This window comes from Periophthalmus magnuspinnatus, chromosome 23 (assembly GCF_009829125.3).
Source record: "Periophthalmus magnuspinnatus isolate fPerMag1 chromosome 23, fPerMag1.2.pri, whole genome shotgun sequence".
NCBI classification, from domain to species: Eukaryota; Metazoa; Chordata; class Actinopteri; order Gobiiformes; family Gobiidae; genus Periophthalmus; species Periophthalmus magnuspinnatus.
Genome location: NC_047148.1, coordinates 22,067,352 through 22,093,202, shown reverse-complemented (window position 1 = coordinate 22,093,202; position 25,851 = coordinate 22,067,352). Strand labels below are relative to the sequence as shown.

General features: G+C 41.5%; 1 protein-coding gene across 2 annotated transcripts in view; it reads left to right on the top strand.

Moving 5' to 3' along the window:
• Positions 1 to 22,096, top strand: part of pappaa (pregnancy-associated plasma protein A, pappalysin 1a) — a 54,847-nt gene extending 32,751 nt beyond the window's left edge. The window contains exons 12-22 of one of the 2 annotated variants that reach the window (XM_055231620.1): positions 934 to 1,069; positions 1,157 to 1,370; positions 3,057 to 3,231; positions 6,138 to 6,321; positions 6,403 to 6,604; positions 6,689 to 6,893; positions 7,413 to 7,560; positions 8,147 to 8,262; positions 13,342 to 13,413; positions 14,237 to 14,335; positions 18,928 to 22,096. In XM_055231620.1, coding sequence (XP_055087595.1) covers positions 934 to 1,069; positions 1,157 to 1,370; positions 3,057 to 3,231; positions 6,138 to 6,321; positions 6,403 to 6,604; positions 6,689 to 6,893; positions 7,413 to 7,560; positions 8,147 to 8,262; positions 13,342 to 13,413; positions 14,237 to 14,335; positions 18,928 to 19,032 — 1,656 coding nt within the window. In that variant the 3' untranslated portion in view covers positions 19,033 to 22,096. Of the gene's footprint in view, positions 1 to 933; positions 1,070 to 1,156; positions 1,371 to 3,056; positions 3,232 to 6,137; positions 6,322 to 6,402; positions 6,605 to 6,688; positions 6,924 to 7,412; positions 7,561 to 8,146; positions 8,263 to 13,341; positions 13,414 to 14,236; positions 14,336 to 18,927 lie in introns of both variants that reach the window. The other variant, XM_033990280.2, reaches the window with a different exon arrangement.
• Positions 22,097 to 25,851: the final 3,755 nt, after the last annotated feature.

The following is a 25,851-nucleotide window of genomic DNA, read 5'->3' as shown; positions in this document are numbered from 1 at the left end:
TCATCCTGGCAGAGTGTCGTCTCCGCTCCACGCTACACACTGGAAAGTCACTAGAAAAGGGCACATATTTACGATTTAATGACAATACAAATCTGTGTGAGCATAGTTTTTAAGATGTAAGAGAAAAGCACAGTCTCCGTTGCTAAGAGAAATTCGTTTTACCTTATTCGGCCCCGCCCATTTCCACCCCATTCATTTAAGAGAATTTGGGAAAAGTTTCGCTGCTAAAATCTGATATAAAGTAGTGTTAATTTGCGTCACGTGACCAACAAATCAACGCTGCCCCGACTCTCTGGAGGCTTTAAAACAGCGGCGTAGTCCAGATAGAGCTTATTTACACTGGTCCCTCATTTATCGCGGGGGTCACGTTCTAAAAATAACCCGCAATAGGCGAAATCCGTGAAGTATCAGCTTTATTTTTTAGTTATTCTATGTTTTAAGGCTGTAAAACCCCTCACCGCACACTTTATACACTTTTCTCTCTCATTTTGTTGGTGCAGAACGTTTCATCGACATTGTGGGTTTTGTCGGGGAGAAAACAAATTGCAAACGTACAGCACTTCGGAGTCACACTGCGATCCAACGTTTATGTAAATTTGTCTGAACACATTCTGTACTGGACAGGAGACACGGCACGGAGGAGACTGATGGACAATGGTCTACAGTCCAACAGCCAATCAGGACGCACAACACAACGGTCTACTGTCCCTTAGCCAATCAGGACGCAGAACACAATGGTCTGCAGTCCCTTAGCCAATCAGGATGCACGACACAATGGTCTACTGCCCCTTAGCCAATCAGGACACAGAACACAATGCAGATTGAGACGCTGTGAAAAAGCATGAAAAATTACACAAAAAAATCTAAAAAACCCACCTCCACCCTGCGATAAAGTTGGTTATTTTTGTCGTTGCATTGTCTTCTTCTGCGCAGGCTCACTTTTCACATCCCATGGTGGCGGCGGCGGTCATCATTCACCTGGCGGCGGACGGGACCAGTTACATCGACCAGACGCAGTGCAACATCACGGTGCAGCTGGTGGACACTAACGAAGGCAACCACAGCCTGGGTACGAACGCACAATAAACGATCAATAACTGTGCACGATAACGTTTATTTAGACTTTAAAGGATGACGTCACGGTGCGTGTTCACAGGGGAGTGGCGCCTCAGCTGCCGCACGAACCCGCTGGTGATCCCCGTGAGCCACGACCTGTCCATGGCGTTCTACCACACCAAGGCCATACGCGTCATGTTCAACTCGCACCTCGTGGCCATCTCCGGCGTCGGCATGCGCTCCTTCCAATCCTTCGATCCCATCACCATCAGCGGCTGCCAGAGCAACGAGATCTACAACCCCACTGGACAGAGGTGAATACACACTATACAAAACACACAACACACACTATACACACACTATACACATGACAAACACTACACACACTACAAACACTATACACACATTACACAGACACACTACCAGAGCAACGAGATCTACAACCCCACTGGACAGAGGTGAATACACACTATACAAAACACACAACACACACGACAAACACACAACACACACTACAAACACTATACACACACTACACAGACACACTACCAGAGCAACGAGATCTACAACCCCACTGGACAGAGGTGAATACACACTATACACACACACTATACACACTACACACACACTACAAATACTACACACACACTACAAACACTATACACACACTACAAACACTATACACACATTACACAGACACACTACACACACACTACCAGAGCAACGAGATCTACAATCCCACTGGACAGAGGTGAATACACACTATACACACTATACACACTATACACACTATACACACATTACATACACTATACACACATACTACACACACGACAAACACTACACACACACTACAGACACTACCAGAGCAACGAGATCTACAATCCCACTGGACAGAGGTGAATACACACTACACACCCACACCCCCCCACACACACACACCAAGCCACTTAATACAACTAATAAATTCATGTTCAATGACCAACATCAAACATGATATTTAGAATTCACGGGTCGTTAGTTAGCCTCTGTTAGCCTCACTTAGTCTCAGTTAGCCTTAGTTCACTTCAGTTAGCCTCAGTTATCCTCCGTTAGCCTCTGTTAGCCTCAGTTTGCCTCTGTTATCTTCAGCTATCCTCCATTAGCCTCACTTAGTCTCAGTTAGCCTCATTTATCCTCCGTTAGCCTCAGTTTGCCTCTGTTATCTTCAGCTATCCTCCATTAGCCTCACAGTCTCAGTTAGGTTAGCCTCATTTATCCTCTGTTATCCTCATTTATCCTCCGTTAGCCTCAGTTAGCCTCAATTAGCTTCAGTTAGCCTCAGTTTGCCTCTGTTATCTTCAGCTATCCTCCATTAGCCTCACAGTCTCAGTTAGGTTAGCCTCATTTATCCTCCGTTAGCCTCCGTTAGCCTCAGTTAGCACACCGCTCTTACAGATGTGCTTCTTTCCTGTTAAACTGTAGGATGAGGCCTGTGCACGCAGCGTTAGCCTTTAGCAGCACTCAACACAGATGATGCAGCTCTTAACTGTGTCTTTTATGTCTTTTAAACATATTTTCCCCTTAAAAAAACCTGACGATGAGCTTCCTTACAAAACAAATGAATAAAATATCCCACAGAGTGAAAGTATAACCTTGTGTTTTATGATTTCTGCCCTTTTTTTAATGCTCTGTAGCTGCAGATTGTTGGCTAAACGAGGGGACTGTGTGTTACAGACTGGACCGTTGTAAAAATGGCCGTCGTCATTCAGACTTTAAAGTGCATTAATGTCTCAGGAAACTAACACAGAGCTATGTCCAACTCTGTAAACAGTGTTCAGTCATCTTTATTAAAATGTACCCCTGTGTTTGTAATGATGTTATTCCTCTGTGTGTGTGGGTTTATTGATTTTAGACGCTAGCCTCCGATCGATATATTTTAATTTTTATAAGAACATATGTGTCATGCGTCTGCAGCCGTGTCTGTATCATCCGTCTTCTCTCTCTCTGTCTCTGTTTAGTTGTGTACATTATTCGTGTGAAGCCATCGACTGCCAGGAACCTTTAATCCGCAATGCAGAGCTTAAGTGCAGTAGCTCCAGTCGCCACTTCTTCAACGGCGACCGCTGCACCATCTCCTGCAACTCCGGCTACGTCCTCCAAGTCCACCAGGACGACGACATCATCAAGAGCCAGGTACCGCACCCGTCAGTGACCCGTCAGCGCGTTCACGTTAGCGCTCGAGAGAAAGGTCAGGGGGCAACGTCAGACTGCATAAATAAACGACGCACGTGGACGGGAAATGCGCATTTGATTTGAATCTGCGTTTAAGCCGAGTGAACCCCCACACGAGTTAGCGAGTTAGAGAGTTTAGAGGTTAGAGACCGCGCTCCCTCTGGTCTGTTTTTATCGATTTACCTCCCAAAACGACGCTTGCGGTCTGGAAACGTGACATCATTAAGATTCAGGTGCACAATTAAACGCATCTTGTCCTTTTTTTTCCCCCCCGCCGTACACTTTCACTTACATTGGATATATAATGGCGTGTGAGTGAAGCCCCGCGCGGTGGCGAGTCTGTCGGTGGGCACGCTGCACCATCACTTCACCACAGTCACTTTGAATCTCCGCTCCGCTGGGACCATGACATCATCGCAGACTCTCCCCTCCCCCCTCCCGCTGCTTCGCTCGTCTAAGTCACTGGGAAAGGGCATGCGTTTGCTGCTGTTTTCTTACAGCATGCAGCATCCGCACGTCCACTCGGCGCGATTTATCTAAAACACAATCTCTAAATGGGTTCACGTGTCACACCCTACGAACTCCGACGCTCACAATGAATAACAAGAAAGTATAAATTAGACGGGCTACGCGGTATTTTTATGTTTAAGCTTGGGGGGAAAAAAAAAAAAAGAGGCTTGCATTAGTGTGTTTATTGTGCAGCACTGTGGTTGTCTGGTTAGCGCTTTTGTCTCACAGCAAGAAGGTCCAGGTTCTGGTCTGGGTGGGGCCTCCCTTGTGCGGAGTTTGCATGGTCTTCTCTGGCTTTTTTCTGAGTATTTTTCTACCATCAGCCTCGTGTAATAGTTAAAATCCCTCAGACGGGGCATCCTGATCTGGAGACACAACGGCACTGAAGGACTGATCAAATGCACAGGAAAAATCTCATTATTGGGTCCAGGCCTTAATCTTACCACAGTGTTACCGTAGTCCTCCTGAAACGAGGATAGAGACCATACTTTTTTATCTACAAAATAGTACTTTCTCTATATTATGGCCTGTTCATTGTCAGATGTTTGATATTTGAAAAAGACACAACGTAAAGCGCTCATAATGCCGTCGTGTTCCTGCTTTAGCACAGGGAAAGTGCTTCTGGGAGCGTCACCTGATTAGATAAAGAAATCTGCTCGGGAAATCTCTGCACTTGTTTGAGTCACATCCAGAAGAGTCTCGATCTAATAGTTTGTTTTCAGCTGGAAGTGTCCGCTCGTTTGAGACTCACCTGCACACGCTCTGTCCGACGTGAGCCTTTCCAGACTTTTCTAAACCATTTTTCTTCTTTTTTTTCTTTTATTTTCCCATTGACTTCTGGGAAAGACAAATTGAAGATAACACCTTTTTGAGTATGTTGAGTTTTCTACTGGAAAATTGTTTTCTATGTGTCTCTTATTCTAAGTAAAAGGCAGTTCCATGAGACTAGAAGACAATAAATCGTCCTTTCTTCTGCCGTTCTGTAACAGTTTACCAGTGCATGTGATTATGGTTTGTAAGTGTGCATGCAGTGCAAGTGAATGTCACTCGCTGACAGCCAAATCCACAGACTGAAGAAATATGCTCACACCCCATCGCTCCATTTGTCTTTGAGTCCCTTACACTTCTGGACCAAACTCTCGGTGCAGAAGTTACTTCCAGTTACTGGAAATTACAAAGATAAAATATTCCTGTAAACTGCACTTCTGTGTTATGTAGTTTAAACTCATGTCTAATAGAAATGTTTAGTTATGTTTTCCACTTTTTGCATGCAAATATGAAAATAACTTTTTTATTGAAACCAGATGATGTTAATTTCCCACTGCATTTTTGTGATTATGACACATGAATGTATAGTGACGCTGCAAATAAGAAAACAAACAAACATTTCACTCTGTGCTCACAGCTCAAAACACCACGGGTGTTTGTCACTTTCACAGAAGTCATATCTTCTTGTAGAGCTTGTATCTTCTGGTTTTAATTATGCACAGCACATGATTCTGTTATAATTGACAGGATGTTAATGTTTTACAGAGGAGCCACCGCACTTGTGTCGTCTACGTTATAGAAAGCACGTGTCCGTCACACGCACGTGTGAACACATTCACACTTCTTTAGTAAAAGAAAAATTAAAACCTGTCACCAAAAAGATGTGATAGTGAAGACGTTTAGACAGATCTGAATTTTTCTGTGATCTGACTGTGATCGAACCTGGACTGAGGGGGTTACACAGACGTCCCACTCCCGACGTCCCACTCCCGACGTCCCACTCTGTCACATCCATGTATCTAAATGTTACTGCCCCGTATCAAAATTCTTTTAGAGTAGATTGTAAATTCCATCCATTTCCAAACGTGCCTCACAAAGCCTTTTCTTTGCAGCTCAATATAAAAATAGAACAGTAAAGGGATCCCATTGCAGACTGTGGTGTTTCAGTGGTTGTCCCCTGTGACAGTGTGTGTATTTTATACGCTGTCACACTTCAGCTAAAGTCAATGTGTTTTGTGTTTGAGCTGATCGTGCATTTGTTGGATATCAGTTGTCTAAGTGGCATGACTTGACCTTACAAATGCTATCAGCAGTTACTTGATCTGTGGAGGGGCCCACGTGGTTTACTGACATACAGTGAGCTTAGGCCTGAGCAAGCTTTGTTGGGTTACACACTGATCGCACACTTGTTGGGCTGGAGCGCTGAATCGCTTTGGTTCAGTTCTGTCTAGTGTCGAGGATTCTGTCACAAACTGGTGTATTTATAATCAGAACCTCTCACACTTCTGCTTATTGTTTATGTAATATGAATTAGCGTAGCCTTTCTGTTCTGTAAAACGCACTAAATACTTTTGCTTGGCTCTGAACAGTCGGACTCAACGGTCACCATCACCTGTGCGAACGGGAAGTGGAACAAACAGGTGTCGTGCGAACCCGTGGACTGCGGCATGCCGGACAAGTATCACGTGCATCCTGCCAACTTCATGTACCCCGAAGGCACCACCTACGGCAAGAAAATCACGTTCCAGTGTCGTGAACCCGCGCAGCTCATCGGTAAGACTCATCCAAGGTTCGATTCTCACGGTAAAAAAGGTCTGTAAATGTTCGATGTTTCTTTGCAAAACTTTCTGACAGGTACCAACAACACTCTGACTTGTCTGGAGGACGGTTTGTGGTCGTTTCCGGAGGCCCTGTGCGAGCTGCGCTGCCCGGCTCCTCCCCCCGTCCCCAACGCCGTGCTGCAAACCAAACGCTGCAACGAAAGCGGTCTAAAAGTGGGCACCCTCTGCAAGTACAAGTGCAAACCGGGCTACCACGTCACTAACAAACCCAAGAGGTCAGCGTCGAATATCACACGGTACACGTTCAAAACTTTTAAAATGCACTCGAGCGTTAAAACACAGACGCTGTCCCACTTCAGGCGGGCGTTCAAGCGGCAGTGCACGGAGGACGGCAGCTGGCTGGAGGGGGCGTGCGAGCCGGTGACTTGCGACCCGCCTCCTCCCATCTTCCACGGCTCTTACTACTGCACGGACGGTTTCCGCTTCGACAGCATCTGTAGACTCAACTGCACCGATCCTGCCGGTAATAGCGCCAGTGCCGCTGCAGGAGGCTCCGCCCATACGGTGAGGCTGCTGCACGCTCCATGCAAGCAGGTCTGTCCATCTATTTCCTGTCTCTCTCTGCCTGCTTGAACTATTACACATTTTTTTTGCATGATTTGATAAGTTTATAGACGGTTAATTAAGTGGATATGATTAATACGGTGTGATCTGATTCTAAAACGCGGCTCGTCTTGTTCAAAACGCTAGTCTGCCCTCTACGTTTGGCTGGACCTTTTGTTTCTGTGCCTGTCTTCTCTAGACCTACTCAATTTGACGCCATTATAATTAGATTGATATGGATTTCCAGAACAGCCCTGTCGCTGACTTTTGTAATGTATACACCTTTTAATCTGCTTTGTCTCTCAGGCATTGAGGCTTGGATGCTGAATAATAATTGGATTGTATTTCCCCCTCTCTAGCGGGATACCTCCTCTGTGTCCTTGGCCTCCCCGCTTGTTTGCGTGTGTGTGTGTGTGCGTTTGTGTGTGTGTTTGCGGACGGCTAAATGGTCATTTCGCCAATGCGCGTCTTCTTTTGCAGAGCACCACTTCCAATATGATCCGATGCAGGAAAGATGGAAACTGGACAGGGTCGTTCCGCCTCTGCCCGCACAGCAAAGGTCAATGTTCTTTACCTCAAAACCTCCACCACAACCTCCAGTACTCCTGCAAACGCGGACACGGTATAGGTATGATTTACGGTTTATGATTTATCGCATTGTTTTAGTTGAAATCTCTTTACTACTTTAAGCTCTGCACATATTACCGTAAATTTTGGACTATTGAGCGCACCTGAATATAAGCCGCACTAGCTAAATTGGAAAAGAAAGTCAATTTTGTACAAATATAAGCCGTACCTGAATATAAGCCGCAGCTTTTTTGTGTTGTAACATGAGATTTTTACCCAGAAAGATGTTACACTGAAGGTTTTTTATAGTTTTAATTTAGGAAACGCTTTTTTTCTTTTTAAACTGTGTCTAAAAAGCAGTTCAGTTCATAATCTTTCCCCATGTCTCACTTTTGCATTCACTGTTAGAGCGCCCCCCAGTGGCCGCACTGTTGTATAAGCCGCAGGGTTCAAAACGTGGGGAAAAAAGTAGCGGCTTATAGTCCGAAATTTACGGTATATTAACAAGCGCAGCCTCTTTACTTCAGTTTGTCGAATTTCTATCAGTATCTAAACGTTTCTCTTTTATCTGCGTGTCTTTTTTCTTGAGGTCTCCATTCGGTCAAGCCTCGTGTTTTATTTGACAGTGTAATTATACATTTTTGCAGGTGAAGAGTGCGAGCTGTCATGCCGAGAGAGCACAAACGATGTGGTGATCCTCCCTAGCAACATGAGCGTGGACAACGTACTGAGGGAGCACTGGAGGAACCCACCCAAAGTCAAGGTGGGTTCTTTTGATGTTTGCGCACGTTAGCGTTCTGACAGACGCACTTCGCAAACTTCTGCCATGCGCAACTCGTCTCTATGGAATTTCACAGGCCCTTTCCACATCCTCGCTCTATTATTTCCAGTACAGAATGCCAGCTGCTGTCCTTTCATCCTCTCTGTTCTATATAACGCCAGTGTTTATGGTACGCCACAGAAGTGTTCAGGTAATATTTAAAAGCCCGAGCGTTTATTTTAATAGATCCATATACGACGTACACTGAGATGTAACATGAAATCCCGTATCGATTGGTTATTTCTAGGAAACACGCAACATACCGGTAAATAAATATCACTTTTTGAGCTATACACGCGTTCCTTGTTCATTATAATTACCATTTTAATACATTTACGACTAAAAGAGACATAAAAAAATGATTAAACCTGCAATGATGACTAATCCCTATAGAAAAAAAATCCAAAAATCTATAAATTAACTCAATAATAAGGACAATATTCTAGGAAACACGCAACATAACGGTAAATAAATATCACTTTTTGAGCTATACACGCGTTCCTTGTTCATTATAATTGCCATTTTAATACATTTACGACTAAAAGAGACATAAAAAAATGATTAAACCTGCAATGATGACTAATCCCTATAGAAAATTAATCCAAAAATCTATAAAACAACTCAATAATAAGTGCAATATTCTAGGAAACACGCAACATACTGGTACATAAATATCACTTTTTGAGCTATACACACGTTCCTTCTTTATTATAATTACCATTTTAATACATTTACGACTAAAAGAGACATAAAAAAAATGATTAAACCTGCAATGATGACTAATCCCTATAGAAAAAAAATCCAAAAATCTATAAATTAACTCAATAATAAGGGCAATATTCTAGGAAACACGCAACATACTGGTACATAAATATCACTTTTTGAGCTATACACGCGTTCCTTGTTCATTATAATTGCCATTTTAATACATTTACGACTAAAAGAGACATAAAAAAAATGATTAAACCTGCAATGGTGATCAACTCCTGTAGTATACCTGTAGAAAAAAAATCTAAAATCTATAAATTAACTTAAAAAATATGTTATTGCTTTGCCTGGAAAGTCATTTGATAATCTTGTATTTATTGAATTACAGCAAAAAGCACACGTTCTTACTGTAAGCAGGGTCACCTCTCCACAGATCTATTCCCGTTTGAAACCACCTCTATGGGAGTACCTCAGGGGTCAATACTAGGACCTCTGCTTTTTAGTTTCTATATAGATAAATGCGAAAAGTACTCGAACAGTATCAGTTTTTTGTTTTTTCCTCAGATAAACATAAACCCCAACAGATTCCTGACTTTTTAGCGTATGGATAATAAAAACATCATGAGAACAGAAGTGAATCGTGTTTTGCTGCTTTTGTTTTGGTCTGAGTCACACTGAGTCAGCAGCTCTTTGCGGTGGGTGATTGGAGGGATGGGTTTTGGCCACGTGGATACGAAATGCTGTGTTTTTCATAGATTTGTGCACTTGATACAGTTTGTGCCGGGCGGTAATTCGAGACCGCGGCCGTGTTGTGGACATCTCCAGAAGTCAAGAGGACTCCGGGCAGCGAGGGAACGAGATACTATATCAACTTTGGGGATTGGATCAGAGAGAATCAATGGGGGTTGCACTTAATCATACATATCTGTCAAATTATAGCATTAAGGAACAGTCTGTGCCCAGGATCCAGTTATTGAGACGGTGGAGTTTGTTGTCGCTGTGCTATTTTAATATCCACTTTAATTTGTTGTTAGGTTGTACAAAGTTATCCACTATATTACACCAAGAATATGCAAACTCACCCACACAAAAATGTAGGTTTATGCTTTGCTTTTTCTCTTTAAAGTCCAAAAACATTGGTAAATCAGTTATATGGATCTCTCTTTTTCTTCTAAATATTAAATATGGTCACTGTGCTTATGGGTATTTGGTATTTCTACTCAGAAACTGACATTTTTTGTTTTAAAATACTAAAACGAATCATGAAATACAGTGCATTTTCCTCTTATTTGTGATTAAATAAAAAAAACAAAACAAAAACTTTCAAATATATGTATTTTATTATCCATGGGATGATCAGAATATATAGACCAAAAAAAGGTTTTTTTTTATTTTATGAAACCAGAAGACCCAAACATTTAACACCACCAGTGCAAGGATGTGCTGTGGATGTTGTTTATTTATATTTATACTTATGAACGTGTACCGCAAAACTTTAATAAAATCAAACTGCATCCATTCAACACTTTAAAATGATCATCAGATGATAATACACGAAGACAAATGAAAAAACTGCATCTATCAGTCTCTTCTTTTCTATAGTTCTCTTCAGTTCTATAGTTCTGTTCTTTTCTATAGTTCAGTTCTTTTCTATAGTTCAGTTCTTTTCTATAGTTCAGTTCTTTTCTATAGCTCTCTTCAGTTCTATAGTTCTTTTTCAGTTCTATAGTTTTTTCAGTTCTATAGTTCTTTTTCACTTCTATAGTTCCCTTCAGTTCTATAGTTCTTTTTCAGTTCTATAGTTTTTTCAGTTCTATAGTTCTTTTTCAGTTCTATAGTTTTTTCAGTTCTATAGTTCTTTTTCACTTCTATAGTTCCCTTCAGTTCTATAGTTCTTTTTCAGTTCTATAGTTTTTTCAGTTCTATAGTTCTTTTTCAGTTCTATAGTTTTTTCAGTTCTATAGTTCTTTTTCACTTCTATAGTTCCCTTCAGTTCTATAGTTCTTTTTCAGTTCTATAGTTCAGTTCTTTTCAATAGTTCTTTTTCACTTCTATAGTTCTCTTCAGTTCTATAGTTCTTTTTCAGTTCTATAGTTCAGTTCTTTTCTACAGTTCTTTTTCACTTCTATAGTTCTTTTTCAGTTCTATAGTTCCCTTCAGTTCTATAGTTCAGTTCTTTTCTACAGTTCTTTTTCACTTCTATAGTTCCCTTCAGTTCTATAGTTCAGTTCTTTTCTACAGTTCTTTTTCACTTCTATAGTTCCCTTCAGTTCTATAGTTCAGTTCTTTTCTACAGTTCTTTTTCACTTCTATAGTTCTTTTTCACTTCTATAGTTCTTTTTCACTTCTATAGTTCCCTTCAGTTCTATAGTTCAGTTCTTTTCTACAGTTCTTTTTCACTTCTATAGTTCTCTTCAGTTCTATGGGTCTCTTCTTTTCTATAGTTCTTTTTTCAGTTCTATAGTTCCTTTTCACTTGTATAGTTCTGACCCACTTAGAATCCTCTGACTTCCGTGTCTTCTGCTTCCCGATACCTAACGATCCCGCTGCGTCCTCCTCCTTTTATCAGCAGAACGACTCTTCGGGGCTCGCGGTGGAATTAGTCATTTTCTATACGACGTGACCCGGTCCGCCGTGGCGCTCGGATGGATCTATTTTTACGTGTTATGAGCGCCCGGGGGAGACTTCTGAGGGTGAGAATCCCATACGTATGAAGGGTGAAGCCAGGCCACCGTCATGGGTTATCATGATTTACGGCCATGCGAAGAGAAAAAAAAAAAAAAAGATGTGGAGAACAGAGGAGAGGAGGGGTGAGAGAGGAGTTTGGAGATGACATCACCGCAGCCACACGACTCCCAGAGCGCGACCAAACATCCACCGTTAGTTCGAATATTCAAGTAACGCGGGTAAACGGGGCCGTCGTTTCTCGTGAGCTTAATCTGCAAAGCGTCATTTATTTCCGTCACTATCCCGAGACGCTTTGTTGTTTTCCGCTCCGCCTTCGTGTCTTCGTGTCCCTCTCATGTCTCTTTTTACATTGATTTGCTGACGGGACTGAAATGAAAAATACCTGAGTTTGCAGTACCCAAAAAGAAAAGCACATCCAATTTTGTGATATATTGAGACACAGGGGTCTGAGATGTGGCCCGGGCCGAGGTCAGGCTCTGCTGTGTACAGAAAACACACAAACTAAAACAGATCTAATGACACGGCGGAGCGTAAGAGAAGATCTGCCTTTATTAGTCCCACCGTGGGGAAATTCCAGTGTTGCACCGCACAGTTAAAGAACAGAAGGAAAATGGTACATGCAATAAAACAAGATAATAGATAAATAGAGACCTGGTGTCCTCATCTGTGGACAACACTTTTTGGGTTGTTTAGGCCACAGTGGAAATTTTTAGAAGAACAGCAACAAGAACATGTTCAATTTTGAATATTTCTAAGAGTTTAGAATATTTATTTATCTATTTATTTTTATTTTATTTTTTTTATTACATTTTTATTTTATTTTTTATTTATTTTCATTTTTTAATTATTATTATTTTTATTTTTTTTTTTGTATTTCATTTTTTTATTTAATTATTTTTTATTTTTACTTTTTATTTTATTTTGTTTTTTATTGTATTTTAATATATATATTTTAATTTAATTGATTTATTTATTCATTTATTTATTTTTTATTTTATTTATTTATTTTATTTATTTATTTATTTTTTTATTTTATTTTATTTATTTATTCATGTATTTATTTTTTATTTTTTTTATTTATTCATTTATTTATTTTTTATTTTATTTATTTATTTATTCATTTATTTTTTTTATTTTATTTTATTTAAAGGCACATGTCTTCCTAGAGGTACAATTGTTTCTCATTTTGTTTTTTACACAAAATATATATGTTCAAGCACTCAATCATTTTTGCAAATAAAGTCCTGCAGGAGCTCGGGTCTCAGGAGGTTAAAATAGACTTAAAAATAAACTAAAAATAGACTAATATAACATTTCTGTAAAGTGACTTGAGTATTGCACATAGGACGTAACAACGGTATGAGCCGAGCTGAGGGACTGTCCGAGGGGCTTGGACGCTCGGTTCACCTGGTCGCCGTGTCCTTTCTTTGTACTTTTTCGTTATTTGTCCAAAAAAAACCAAACAAAATGGTTTTCAGTGAAGTTTAAAACGTGCGTCTGTCACTGCGTTTTGAATGAAAAGGTAACACTGACCTATAGCGTGTCCTTAAGCACCGCTGTGTACGAAACATGTCCATTATTACGAACGCTTGACTAATAGTACCTCTGTGATATATTTGTCTACAGAATATAGTGTGTACCATGGGACTGAAGTGGTATCCACACCCCGAGCTGCTCCACTGCATCAAGGGCTGTGAGGTAAGACTCTATAAACGAGCCTGGTTTTGTCTGCGCCTCGTCTCATTCATCACATCCACTTTAATCTCCAGACGTACTTTGATCTCAGTTTCACTAACTACACATCATAACGAGTGCACATTAATAATGGTTAATAATTTGTATCATGCCGGTCCCCATTTGTAAATATATTTCCCAACTCACACATACTTGGAAACGAATGAATCAGAGGCAAAATAACCTCCAAACGCATCTTGATACGATTGTTCTCTGTTGTGCCAGTTGATATTCTGCTGTATATTAGATTTGACGTGACCTCATTGTCTGTTTTTAATAATAATAATAATACATTTTATTTAGAACGCACTTTACGTTTGACACCAAAGACTTTAAATTAAAAAATCAATATAAAACAATAAGACAATAGGTGTTTTTTACAATGGGATGAATAAAAACTGCATGATTTCGTTCTGAATATTATCTGTTTATGATGATACAGTTATAAAACATGTGCGCGTATGATTTTTACGCCACTTTATAGAAAAAAGTAATGTCATCTGGTGAGTGGGACCCAGCGGATGACTTGATTGGTGACCTTAGTACAGAGGGTGGGGCAAGACGTAAATCACATTATTGGAGTGTTTTGTGGAGTGAATAGTTTATGGTGTCCTTAGTTTGATTTACACTTCTGGCCCACACTCACAATCAGATGAGGAAATGTAATGCATGGGATTAATCAGCAAAATTTACTCATTTATAGATGCTGAAGTGCACGAAAAAGTTGCCGCTCACACTTTTCGGGTGCTTTTTGGTGTTCACGGTGCGTTCTGCTTTGCCCTTTTAGCCCTTCATGGGAGACAACTACTGCGATGCTGTAAACAACAGAGCGTTCTGTAATTACGACGGAGGAGACTGCTGCCAGTCCACAGTGAAGACCAAGAAGGTCAGTCCCACAGTTTATCTCTCCGTTTAAACCCTGCTCACTTTACGACGCTAATCATCTTTGTCCTAAATGTAACTGCGTCCTGTCGGAGTCTCGTTGGACACTTGATGTAAGACTTGAAGCCCTTTATGGATCCTTGACATTTTACAATAACACTTTCAATCCACATAAAGTACTTTGAAAGGACTTGAACAGAGTACACCAAACTATGGAGCGAGCGGTACACAAGCTGAGGCCCTCTGTACTTTTAAGTATTTGTATTTAGAGACAAATCTATAAAGGTTTTGTCGTCCTTTAGGATAATATTTCTGCAGAACTATCATTTCCACAGTTTATTCTTATCCTGTTTAGCTTTGATTTATGCCTGATATAGTTCGGTTTAGATCTGTTTTTACCCGGAACGCCAAATATTATCTTTGGTGGTACACGGTGTGAAAAGTTTGAGAAGCAGTGGACACAGTTCATGATGCGTCATTTTGGATGAGTTTGAAACATAATCTTTTTTGTGACTCGTTGCGCTGAGTGGGAGTCACCAGACGTCAAACACGTATTTGTTGTTCTCCGAGTTTTCTTTTTCTAGACTTTTCAGCCCAGTTCCAATATTTGATCAGAGTATACTGATATGAAAAGTACTATTTCTTACGTATATGAGCGGGCCCGGTGTGGGCCAGCAGCTGCTCGGCTGAGCATCTGAATGTGACTCACAGCACATTAGCAGCTTTGGGCCAGTGTTTCAGAGTGTGGCAGTGGGCTTTAGCCGTGCTCTTGGCATATCTATGTGTACGTCTGCCTGGATTTATGGTGCAGTCTGTGTGCCTCACTGGCTCTGTCAATGTGTCTGACTCCAGAGCATTTTCATTTCCTCAAGTGCTAAATGGGACACAAGGCTTGCACAGTCATAGATACTATTTCCACTCACCAAAGTTTTTTATACAGAGTTGGTACTTTTAAAGGGAAAATACTTAATACTTAAAAAGGTCTTGGTGAGTTGCAGTAAGTATTGGCTTCTGTGGCCACAATAAATTTGACTTGAAAAGCAAATTTGATTACTTCCGTAAGTCTGCTGTGTCTCACTGCTGCTAAAAAAGTTGCAAAAGTAATTATGTGTACTGCTGTATTGCATTTATGCTACATTTACTACAACCAAGAGTAGTATTCAGTGCCACTTAACATTTGGTTAACATAACCGACTTTTTAGTCTGAAATGGACCAGAGACCTGACATTTCTTCTATTTCTGTATCAGATAGAGGCTTTTGTGGTTTGAAAAGCAAAAGGAAAGTCAGTGACTAGTCCAGTGGGAAGTGACCTCACTTCTGAGTGATTTCAGAGCCGGTGATTGACACTATCTCATGTCTTCATCGACTGGCCCCAGTCCAGGCCCCGGCCCAGTCAAAATGTGCATAACTCAGTGTCAGTGACAGACCCCACTGAGCGCATCCACACCTCCACCGCATCAACAAAAAGGTTGATTTAGGTAAGAAAAGTGTGTTCTTTATGTTCCAGCTTTACTCTGACAGTGTCAGTAATCAAAGGTGGAAAAAGTCAAACCCGTGTAAACTAAAAATCACATGTTGTAGTCGCTGTACATTATTACTCAAGATAAACCATAAAAGCTTAAATACATTTGATCACATTTATTTTACATTTCACATTTCTCCTGTCAGTCATAAGTATAAGTAAAGATCCCTGTGGTCTCTGCGTTTACAGCTGTTGTCACGTTTTATGTGAAGCATTACGCTCCATTTGTGAGGTCCAAATATATTTCTTATAATTGCATAGGGACAACACATTATATTCTTGTGTTTTGACCTTAAAAATCCAGTAGGCTGCTGAGTCTGGGCTGACTAACTGCGGTAGAGGGATCTCAAAATAGGTGTAATAAAGCAAAAGCCAATGGAATTTAGCTGCTCATTTACTCTCACTTCCCTTCCCACAGCGCACTGCTCTCACCTTTTATTTTGCTAGAGATTTGTGTATTAAGGAGTTCTGGATGACTTGCTGCGTATTATTCCACCCCAGGAGCTTTGAAGGTGCAAGGACTGGCTGCACGTAAGGTCACCACAGGATCTCCCCTTAATAGTTGCAAGCTGTTGGCTGGATTTGGAGAGGCAGGGCAAAGAGGAGGAAAGGGTAAAGAGTGTGTGTTTCCAAGAGGTTGCCTGCGTAAAACCTGGTTTCTAGTCCGTCCCCTCCACCCTTGTTTGGGAGGAATTCCTTTCTTAAATGCTGGAAGCGCTGCACAGAGGGCACCCATTATATAGTTATATGGCTTGGCCTGTCTAAATAAGTTTTCCTAAATGTGCTTGTATGTTTTTCTATCTGCATTGGTGGAACAGTGAGGCCCCTCCCCGTCTGTGCGCCCTGTTTACTGCGCTCTGTGCTCCATACCTGACCGACTCTGCGTCAAGTCTCTGTTTGGGTCTGAGGTGATGATCCGTGATTGTCACTGTAGCGGCGCTGGCCACAAAACATTCTTAACCAAAGCATTTCAAAGGGCACACAGCTGACCACTCGCCTTTTGGCTCTTTCCACAGTGGAAGAAGAGAGAAATAAACGATACAACGGCACAATAATGCAACTTTTGTCCAGATTTATGTTAAAACACAGACGCGTCATCATCTGATATCGCTGAAAAATGAAACCGTTTTAGTAAATGACCAGTATTTTCCCCTTTTTTCTGATAGAAGAATTATGACTCTGTGGTAAAGTTTATATTCCCCACAAAGATTTTCATATGGCTGTTAGTGGGTGTCCTCCTGACCTCCTCCCCGAGTCCTGGGACACTGGGCGGCCTCAGGGCCCCTACAAGGCCGTCCAGTCACATTTCCCAGCCACCCTGAGAGCGCCCCACGTCAGGGCCAGATGTGCAGCTGGACCAGCCACCCCAGAGGTCAAGGTCAACGGAAAGCGTGTCAAATATGCCACCCACATCCCCTTCAGATGGACAGATAAAAAAGTATGAAGTGAGAGCTGAGGCGTAGGTGTGCGGCAGGAAAGTGGCAAGTAATGAGGCAAGGTAAAGTGAGTGGGCTGAAGGTTCAGGATGAAGGTTCAGGCTGAAGGTTCAGGCTGAAGGTTTAAGCTGAAGGTTAAGGATGAAGGTTCAGGATGAAGGTTCAGGATGAAGGTTCAGGCTGAAGGTTCAGGCTGAAGCTTCAGGATGAAGGTTTAAGCTGAAGGTTTAAGCTGAAGGTTTAAGCTGAAGGTTTAAGCTGAAGGTTCAGGCTGAAGGTTCAGGATGAAGGTTTAAGCTGAAGGTTCAGGCTGAAGGTTCAGGCTGAAGGTTCAGTCTGAAGGTTCAGGCTGAAGATTCAGGCTGAAGATTCAGGCCGAAGGTTTAAGCTGAAGGTTCAGGATGAAGGTTCAGGATGAAGGTTTAAGATGAAGGTTTAAGCTGAAGGTTCAGGATGAAGGTTCAGGATGAAGGTTCAGGATGAAGGTTCAGGATGAAGGTTCAGGATGAAGGTTCAGGATGAAGGTTCAGGATGAAGGTTTAAGCTGAAGGTTTAAGCTGAAGGTTCAGGCTGAAGGTTCAGACTGAGGTTAGAGGCAGGAGAAGACTCTCAAAGTCACCTTTAACCAATGGCACGATTTCTATCTTTTACTCAGATCAACCTCTTTCACAAATTTGAGTAAGTTTCATTGTAGACATGTCCCTCTCAGCTCAGTAATGTTACATCACTGGAATCAACACAACCCGCTAAGACTGAGGATGTGGAAAGAATGTTTACAAGAAGATAAACGGTTGAGATGTTGTATGAGACATGTTTAACGGGCTTTTTAGTAAAACTGCATTCTTGTTTTATGCATTTCCCTGCAGCGTGTCTGATATGGTCTGATTTGTGGAGGAAATAACGCACGTTCAAATAAGTAATAAGACAACATAATGATGACAATGCATTTGACTTATGTAACATTTAACTTTTACTACTTCACTCCAGACTCAGGTGATAAACTTCTGGTGTAGCCACAGCTGCCCGGGCCAAGTGAATGTCAAAGACTCGCCTCAAATGTTATTTATTTAGACAAAACGAGTCCAGAATACAGTATTTTAGGTGAATCATGAGTAACATTTGCAGAAAGTGTCGTCCGTTCGTTGCTTTAGACTGAATTCTTTTAGTAAATGAAAGATTCTCATTTCTCAGTCAGTTCCTGGTAATGTATTCAGTAATTACCTGTGCTGAAGTATTAGCTCAGCGTGCAATTTGTTTAAAGGCCTTACTGTAGTAGACACGGCTATTATAAAGGAGCTGTTCTATATGCAGAGGATTGAACTATGACACGCTGCCGAATCCCACTTTCCAGCCAGGCAGCTTTAGCTAAAAGTACAAAGTCTTGGCGTGGAGCGTGCATACATCTAATCCGGCTCGCTCTTTTTGCAGCGGTATTTTACATCTTATTTTTTCTTTACACTACCCGATTTACTGGGCACAACTGCAGATCATCCGTGTTCTAATAATAATCATTAGAATGTGATTAAAAACGGTCCGTCTGCGGCTTGACTTGACCTGAAACTCGAGGAACATTGTTGAATCGGAGACATCTACAGTGAGATTCTGTGATTTTAACTGCGCTGTCTCTTCTGTCTCAGGTTATTCCTTTCCCCATGTCTTGTGACATTCGAGATGAGTGTTCCTGCCGGGACCCCAACGCCGTGGAGAACAGAAAGGAGCTGCACATGCACTCTGTGGGCTGAGCGGCTCACGGACCCTTCACTGGCACCACACTGACAGAGGGGAGACCTGCACATGCTGCTTAACAGGCATACCTCTCCATCCATCCTGCAACTCAGACCAGCTCAAATGTCTCATTACACCAGAGCGATACATGACCACACTTATTTTCCCTGCTAATTAGGAATGTTACTACACCAAAAACACAGCAAAAGGAAGTAAAAAACTAACTTTTTGGGGGGAAATAATATGAAAATATCTTTTAAAAGTCATAACCAAGCGTAGGTAGCATGCAGCTGTTTCGTGGCAGATTTGCTTCCAGCTCTAGGATCTTGCTTTGCATTTCTTACATTGAACCAAAGGTATTTAAACCAACGTGGATGTAACGATCTTTATAGTTTGTGAAAGCGAAAGAAACCCAGAAATCAATGTTACACGTTTGTCACGGGAGGTTCTTTACGGGATACGCGTCGTCTTATTTGAGTTTTCCGGCTATTTACACGTCAAAGTTTAGGATGAAACGTGCGCGTTGTGAGGTGAGCGAGTCTAAAGTGAACTCCTGGGGAATACTGCAGTCACATCACTTAGTATTCATGGGCCAAACGAACACGAACGGCGACGCTGATTAAACAAATCTATATTCTTTGTTCGGATCATTTTCTACTCGCAGCTAAATCACGAAGGCATAATGAAAGTAACATTAGCATGGCTTGTGTAATTGTGCCGCTCCTCATCACCCGCACATGTTCAAAAATCAGCGCAGCGCCTCTTCTCTTCTCTTCTCCGGTCCGTCAAAGCGTGCATGTTAATATACGAATCGTAGCGACTCCTAAAAAAAAAACAAAAAACCTTTACAGTATGTTCAAATCTATCGAGTCCAAAGTTTAGGGTGCCTTTTCTTAACACACAAACGTGGCTGCGGATGTGTCGATGTGTTGCGATGTTGGCATGACCGAACAGAAAAGAAAGCGTCACACCGAGTTTTTTTTTTTCCTCCTCTCCCTTAAATCCAGAACATGTGCGCAACTGTATGTAACGATTAGTCACTTCCATGCATGGCTTTTACGAATGTCCTGTTTAACGTTCAAATCTCAAGCCGTAACAATGACGTCATCTTAGCTTTACGTAGAATGTAGTCGGTGCTAGCGAGGTGTCAAAGCATGGCCACTTGCACTGACGATACAGCATTTTGGACATTTGGATGTACTACCCTCTTATCAGTATGGCAGTAGTTGCGTAAAAAAAGAAGTCGTTTGCTGCTTCGAAAACGTCACGTCATTTTGAACCAGCAAACTACGGACATATTTTTGTAGTTTCCTTTGTACAATTTGCATATAACCTCCACAGATTTACTATCGAAATGTTATTTTAATCCAAGAATATTCTATTTTGCTTCGTAGTGTCGTTTATGCATCGCTTGCGGATAAAAAAAACGGAAAAAAAACGGCCAAATTATCAAATCTTCCTCGTCCGTACAACCTATGTTGGTCCACAGAATGGTGTGTTGAAGGGTTCTGGGTGTGTTGAACCATATTTGCTGCTATTTCCTCTTTACACGACCATAACCGTGGCCGAAGGCGCCTGTCGTTGAGACGTTTAAGGAGTCGTTTGGTAGAAAAAGGAGCCGAAGGAGCCGGTATCGGTAGAGAGAAACCAAACCATAAATCCAAAATAGTATAAGATAACTCTTTTGTGAATGGGAAGGCATGTATTACTTTGATTTGTACTTCTTTCTTGTTTTTATTTTTTTACTGAATATTTAATCAGTGTTTGTATTATTGACCTCAGTTACTGCACTTTTCGTTGCCATGTAAGAAGAAGAAGAGAATTCTGTATATGTCAGATGGTTTAGAAGCTGCTATTGTCATAACCGTCATCAAAGCCAACTATATATTTGGTGATTCTTCCTGTTCTTCTCGTAGCCTTGAGTAGTGCTTTATACGTGTCGTAGAGATGAAATCATCAGCAGAAATGGGAGGGTGAGCCGTCTCGTCCGTATCCTCGCCCTCGCTCGTTCTGTACATATGTTGTGATACGATCGATATTTGCTCTCGTTTGTCCTTTATTTGTCTGATGTATGTGAGATCACCAGAGACTGAAGGTGTATATTTTGGAGAAAAAAACAAAACAAACCAACAAAAAAACAAAAAAAAATCAAACAAAATGGGAGAACTTGGAATGAAATACTTATATGAAGAACCTCCCAGTTTTTATGAGATGCATCTTCATCAGAGATTGTTTCAACTCTTTGTATAAAATATCCTATATTCATGGTAAAACAAATAGTTATGTTGATATATTACAATTCTATGTAATGATTATTATCCAAATATAGCTGCTTTATATGGACCTGTTACCAGTAGGGTGGGACTGACTTCACTAAACCAATGACATGCAGTACTGTGGTTCCTCATCTGCTTTTCACATCACTGGGACGCCATTCCAGCCTTATGAATATTCTGTTGTCGTTCAGTCTGGCATCGGACTTTTCTTTGTTTGAACAAACCCCAGATCTCTCCAAGTGGAAAGGACACTCACTTTGAGAGAAATCACCCGTTTGCCATAACTTCAGAACTTTACTGGAAGGAATTTGAAGACTGGCGTGTTGTGGATGTCACCTCTCTACTGTAGGCATCACAGGACTCCTCGCTGTACCTCATGCCTGTAATTTTTGCTGCTTCTATATTTTTGCTTCTCATAACAATGGTGTAAATACTAGAATTATTTATTGAGAGTGTTATACTTTTTAAGTTATATTTAAAAGTCCATGTAAGTTATTTTACTTTGTTCATATAAACAAAACAATTATTGGGTGAGTTGAACTCATTTGGTCCGTGCAGTGGATTATCGAGTGGACACAAAAGGCGCAAAAAATAAAAACTGACCTTAAAGTGGACGGGCAGTGAAGATGTTTCTATGTATTGAATGCTTTGTATCTTTTTGTTCCTAAAGCAGAATGTAATGTTTGTCTTTATTGCAATGTTTGTTTAAATGCACACCATGCATAAAAGTTGTGAAGGCAAAAGTCTGATAATTTCTGATATCGTTCACCTCCACGGTGCAAAACAGAGGGGTCATCTGGACGTTAAGGTGCAGGCGCAGAGCGGAGGTGCCCTGGGAACGCAGAGGCCGGAGAGGAGAGGTGAGGTACGAGCAGGGGTCATGGCCGGTCTGCTTTTCCTGGCCCGGACGCGTGTTTGTCCAGGTGTTAAACTGTGTACTCACAGGCTGCCCTGGTCCTGCTGGTGGCCACTGGCACTTTGCCCGACCCAATGAGTCAGACTTTCTCTCCCGGGGTGGCACCTTCCCTCACCTCCCTTCTCTGTCTCTCCACGGGACATCCCACCGACGCCCGGGCCTACCTCTCCTGTCCGCTTCACCTGGCTCCCGCGAACGTCACCCCCCTCCCCCCTTCCCCTCGCACCACCGCCCCCCGTCCTGACACTTGCCTCTCTATTTATCCAAACACGCAGCTAGCTCAAAGCGTCCGAGCTTTAGTGGCATTTGTCTTCAGAGTGTTTGAAGTGCTATCGTTTTGTGGAGAAAATACTAATGTGCCATCTCGTGTATGTGTATCGAAGTACACACAAGTACCTCTCACAGGCCTCTGAGAACTGAAGGGTCCATGTCTGTTTAAAAAAACTCTAAAGAAAAAGGAAAAGTAGCCCTTTTTTATTCAATGGGAAACACAGAAAAGTGTATTTACATATGTGAAGTCTAGTAGTAATATTGCAACGTTTCGTACCCAGTTGCTCAACAAATATATTTTAAGATGTAAATAATATGATAAAAAGATTGTATTTGCAAACCATGTACTAACTGTAATGGGAGTAGCTCTTGTATTGATTTTTATCATTATTATTCAAAGAGATGAACCATGACTCTCTTCTTGTGCATAGTGTCAAAGTATCACCTTCGAGCTGGAAAAAGATATCGTATATAATATATATATATATAAAATATACCTGTGATGCTCCATCACGCCACTTGTCAGCACTTCTTTCCTCAGAACTGCTTAGTACACACACTGTCGTCACAACTGTCACCCATCCACTCACAGATTATTTATTTGTTGTAAAAAGAAAAATCGGATCACTTCTTCTTCTTCTTAAAGTGTAAATCGTCAATAACAAAGTCGACTCCTGCGTTCAGACGTTCCATTTGTATCATTCCACTAAAACCCTGGTGATCTCCGTGTTTATTTCTTCAACAGAATGCACTTTTTCAGGCACATATTCAGTAACGTGTTCCGGTCATACTTTGCGAGTATATATATATATTTTGGTGCTCTGGTTCATGGCATAAAAGATGTTTGATGTGTTCTATATTTTCATAAGGAAGTCAAGAGAGGACTCTCATTGTTCATTTTGCTGTCATTTATTGTGTAGAAATAAAACACTGGTTAAAAGTGTCTGAAGCGTCTGGGTTTTTATTACACGGTTTAAGTCACAGTGGCGCAGGGTTGAGCGCTTCACCCCATCACCAACGAGTCAGGGTTTTGTTTTGTTTTTGTTTTTTCAATACTTTTAATGAATCCTGCCCCCAGTGCGCTCCTGTTCTTTCATGCAACTTTGGCTTCATCCCATTTTCCAAGGACTTTTGCGACGCTAAATTACCCACAGCGAGTCGGGCGGCGAGGCGGTGCTTCGTCCTCTCAGCCGGAGGGTCGTGGGTTCGATTCCTCAGGCGGTGTAGGGTGTTTTCTGTGTGGAGTTTGCGTGTTCTCTTCGCATCTGCGTAGGTTTGTTCTGGCTAAACATGCCCAGACGCCCCTGAAAGTGACACTCCAGATCTCAGTGGGACTTTCCGGGTTAAATAAATAAATAAATGACGGTGAATATTTGTTTATTTTGGTCTTCGCTCATCAAAAGTAGCTTAGACTGTCGCAGATCTCGCCTACTTTACGTGGATAGTCGCTGCGTTAGACTAGACCAGAGGCGTCGAACTCATTTTCACCGAGGGCCACATCAGCAAAATGGGGCCAGATGTGACTGTGCGGCTGGATAAATGTCACTAAATGTAAACAAATGTCATGTAAAATAAATGTAACTTGTTAAATAACTGTTTCTGTATTTATTACTTATTCAAGTTGCAAATATTACGTATCTGTGTATCTGTATTTCCTGATAAACTGACATTTTTAAAAGTGTGGATCTGGTCAGAACCTTCAGCTCTGCTTCAAAAACAGACTTTTAATTATTGGACAATTTATTGTTTTTCTTGCAGTCTAACTTTTTCACACTTAGCTCCGTGTTTGGTGTCAAAACGTCGACGTAGATTGTACCGACCGCGCCTCAAAACACAAAAAAACACACAGATTTCCTCCTTAAAGCACAAACTTGTATTCACCTTTAGCGTCTTTCTTGAAACTTCCTTCCACACCGACAATTTTCCTCTTCCTGAACAATTTGTGATGATTATTTGCAAATATTTCTCAGTGTCACTTGTTGGGAAATTCTCATTAGTTTATTGTCGATGGAAACATTAAAGCAGCACAGACTTATTTTAAAATGACTTTCGATTTACCTTCTCGCGGGCCACATAAAATTACCGCGTTTGGGTTTGACACGTGTGGACTAGACAAACCAGTGAAATATCCAAACGTGGAAAGAACCGCCGTTAACCACGACTTTTTACGTTACCAGCGGACGACTCGAATCTCAGCTTGTCCCTTAATTAACTCCACTTTATCCATGTTTTAATTTTTAACTCTTGCCTCTAATGACTGCTTTTCCAAAACCCCCAAAGTGCTGAGGAACTCGTAAAAGATGAACTCATTCTTAAAGCCATCCCTGATACCTTTGGCATGAAAAGGCGGGCTCTGTTCCTGGCACACCAATGACGTTAATGGCCTAATTTGTGAGAATGAACATCAAGCTACTGATTTTTAAAGTGCAGTTAATGTTGCATGACTGGAAAGAAACTGGATCTGAGCTTAAAGGAACAGTTTGTCGAGGGAGACGGAAAAAGAAAATACTTCCCAGCAGCTCACATGCAGAGGCTTACCCACCTTCACTTAATGATAGAAATTAGTGTAATTCATACGGGATAGGTGTCTGTTAGCTTAGCGACTGATTTCCCCTCGTTACACCTCCAGGGAAATATTTTTGTGTTCTAAAAACTCAAGACATGATTGGAATTCTTCGAGACTTATTCCAAATGTAGAGCGCTCACGTTACAGACCTCGACGCAAACGTTTTAGAGGTTTGTGGCGGTCAAACGCACTTCAGATCACAACGATTTCGAGTCACAACCTACGTTCAATCAGTTCAAATGGTTCACTTTTTAAAAATTGTTTATTAATTCGCCTTTATCTATTTCAACGAGTCAAAACCACCTGAAGAAGAGGAGTTTTCCAGTCTTATTTCTAACAATATTCCAAAAAATATTCAGCTATCGTCTCTCGGCTGGACTGGGAACGTCTTGGGGTCCCGCTGGAGGAGCTGGAGGACGCGTCTGGGGTGAGGGAAGTCTGGGAGTCCCTGTTCAGACTGGCGCCTCCTCGACCCAGCCCTGGGATAATCGGAAGAATTTACACGATCCGCTTCGAACTTGAAAACGCTGCTGTTCATCGAAATCTAAACGGTATATTAAAGCCACAGTGTGCAACGTTTTAGCCGCAAGGAAGACGAAAATACAAACTGTTTTTCTCATTTCGATTGCGTTAAAAACCGAGAAACGTGCATCCTCAAATGGACTCTTCTTCGTTCTGAGTGAGGGTCTCGTCCTGCTTGTTCCTGTAGCTTTAGTTTTCCGCAGCATCTCCGTAAAGAACGTTCCGGAGCGTGGTTTTAACTCTCTTTCTGCGGAATTGCGCGGAAAACGTGCCGTCCTTCGAAAGT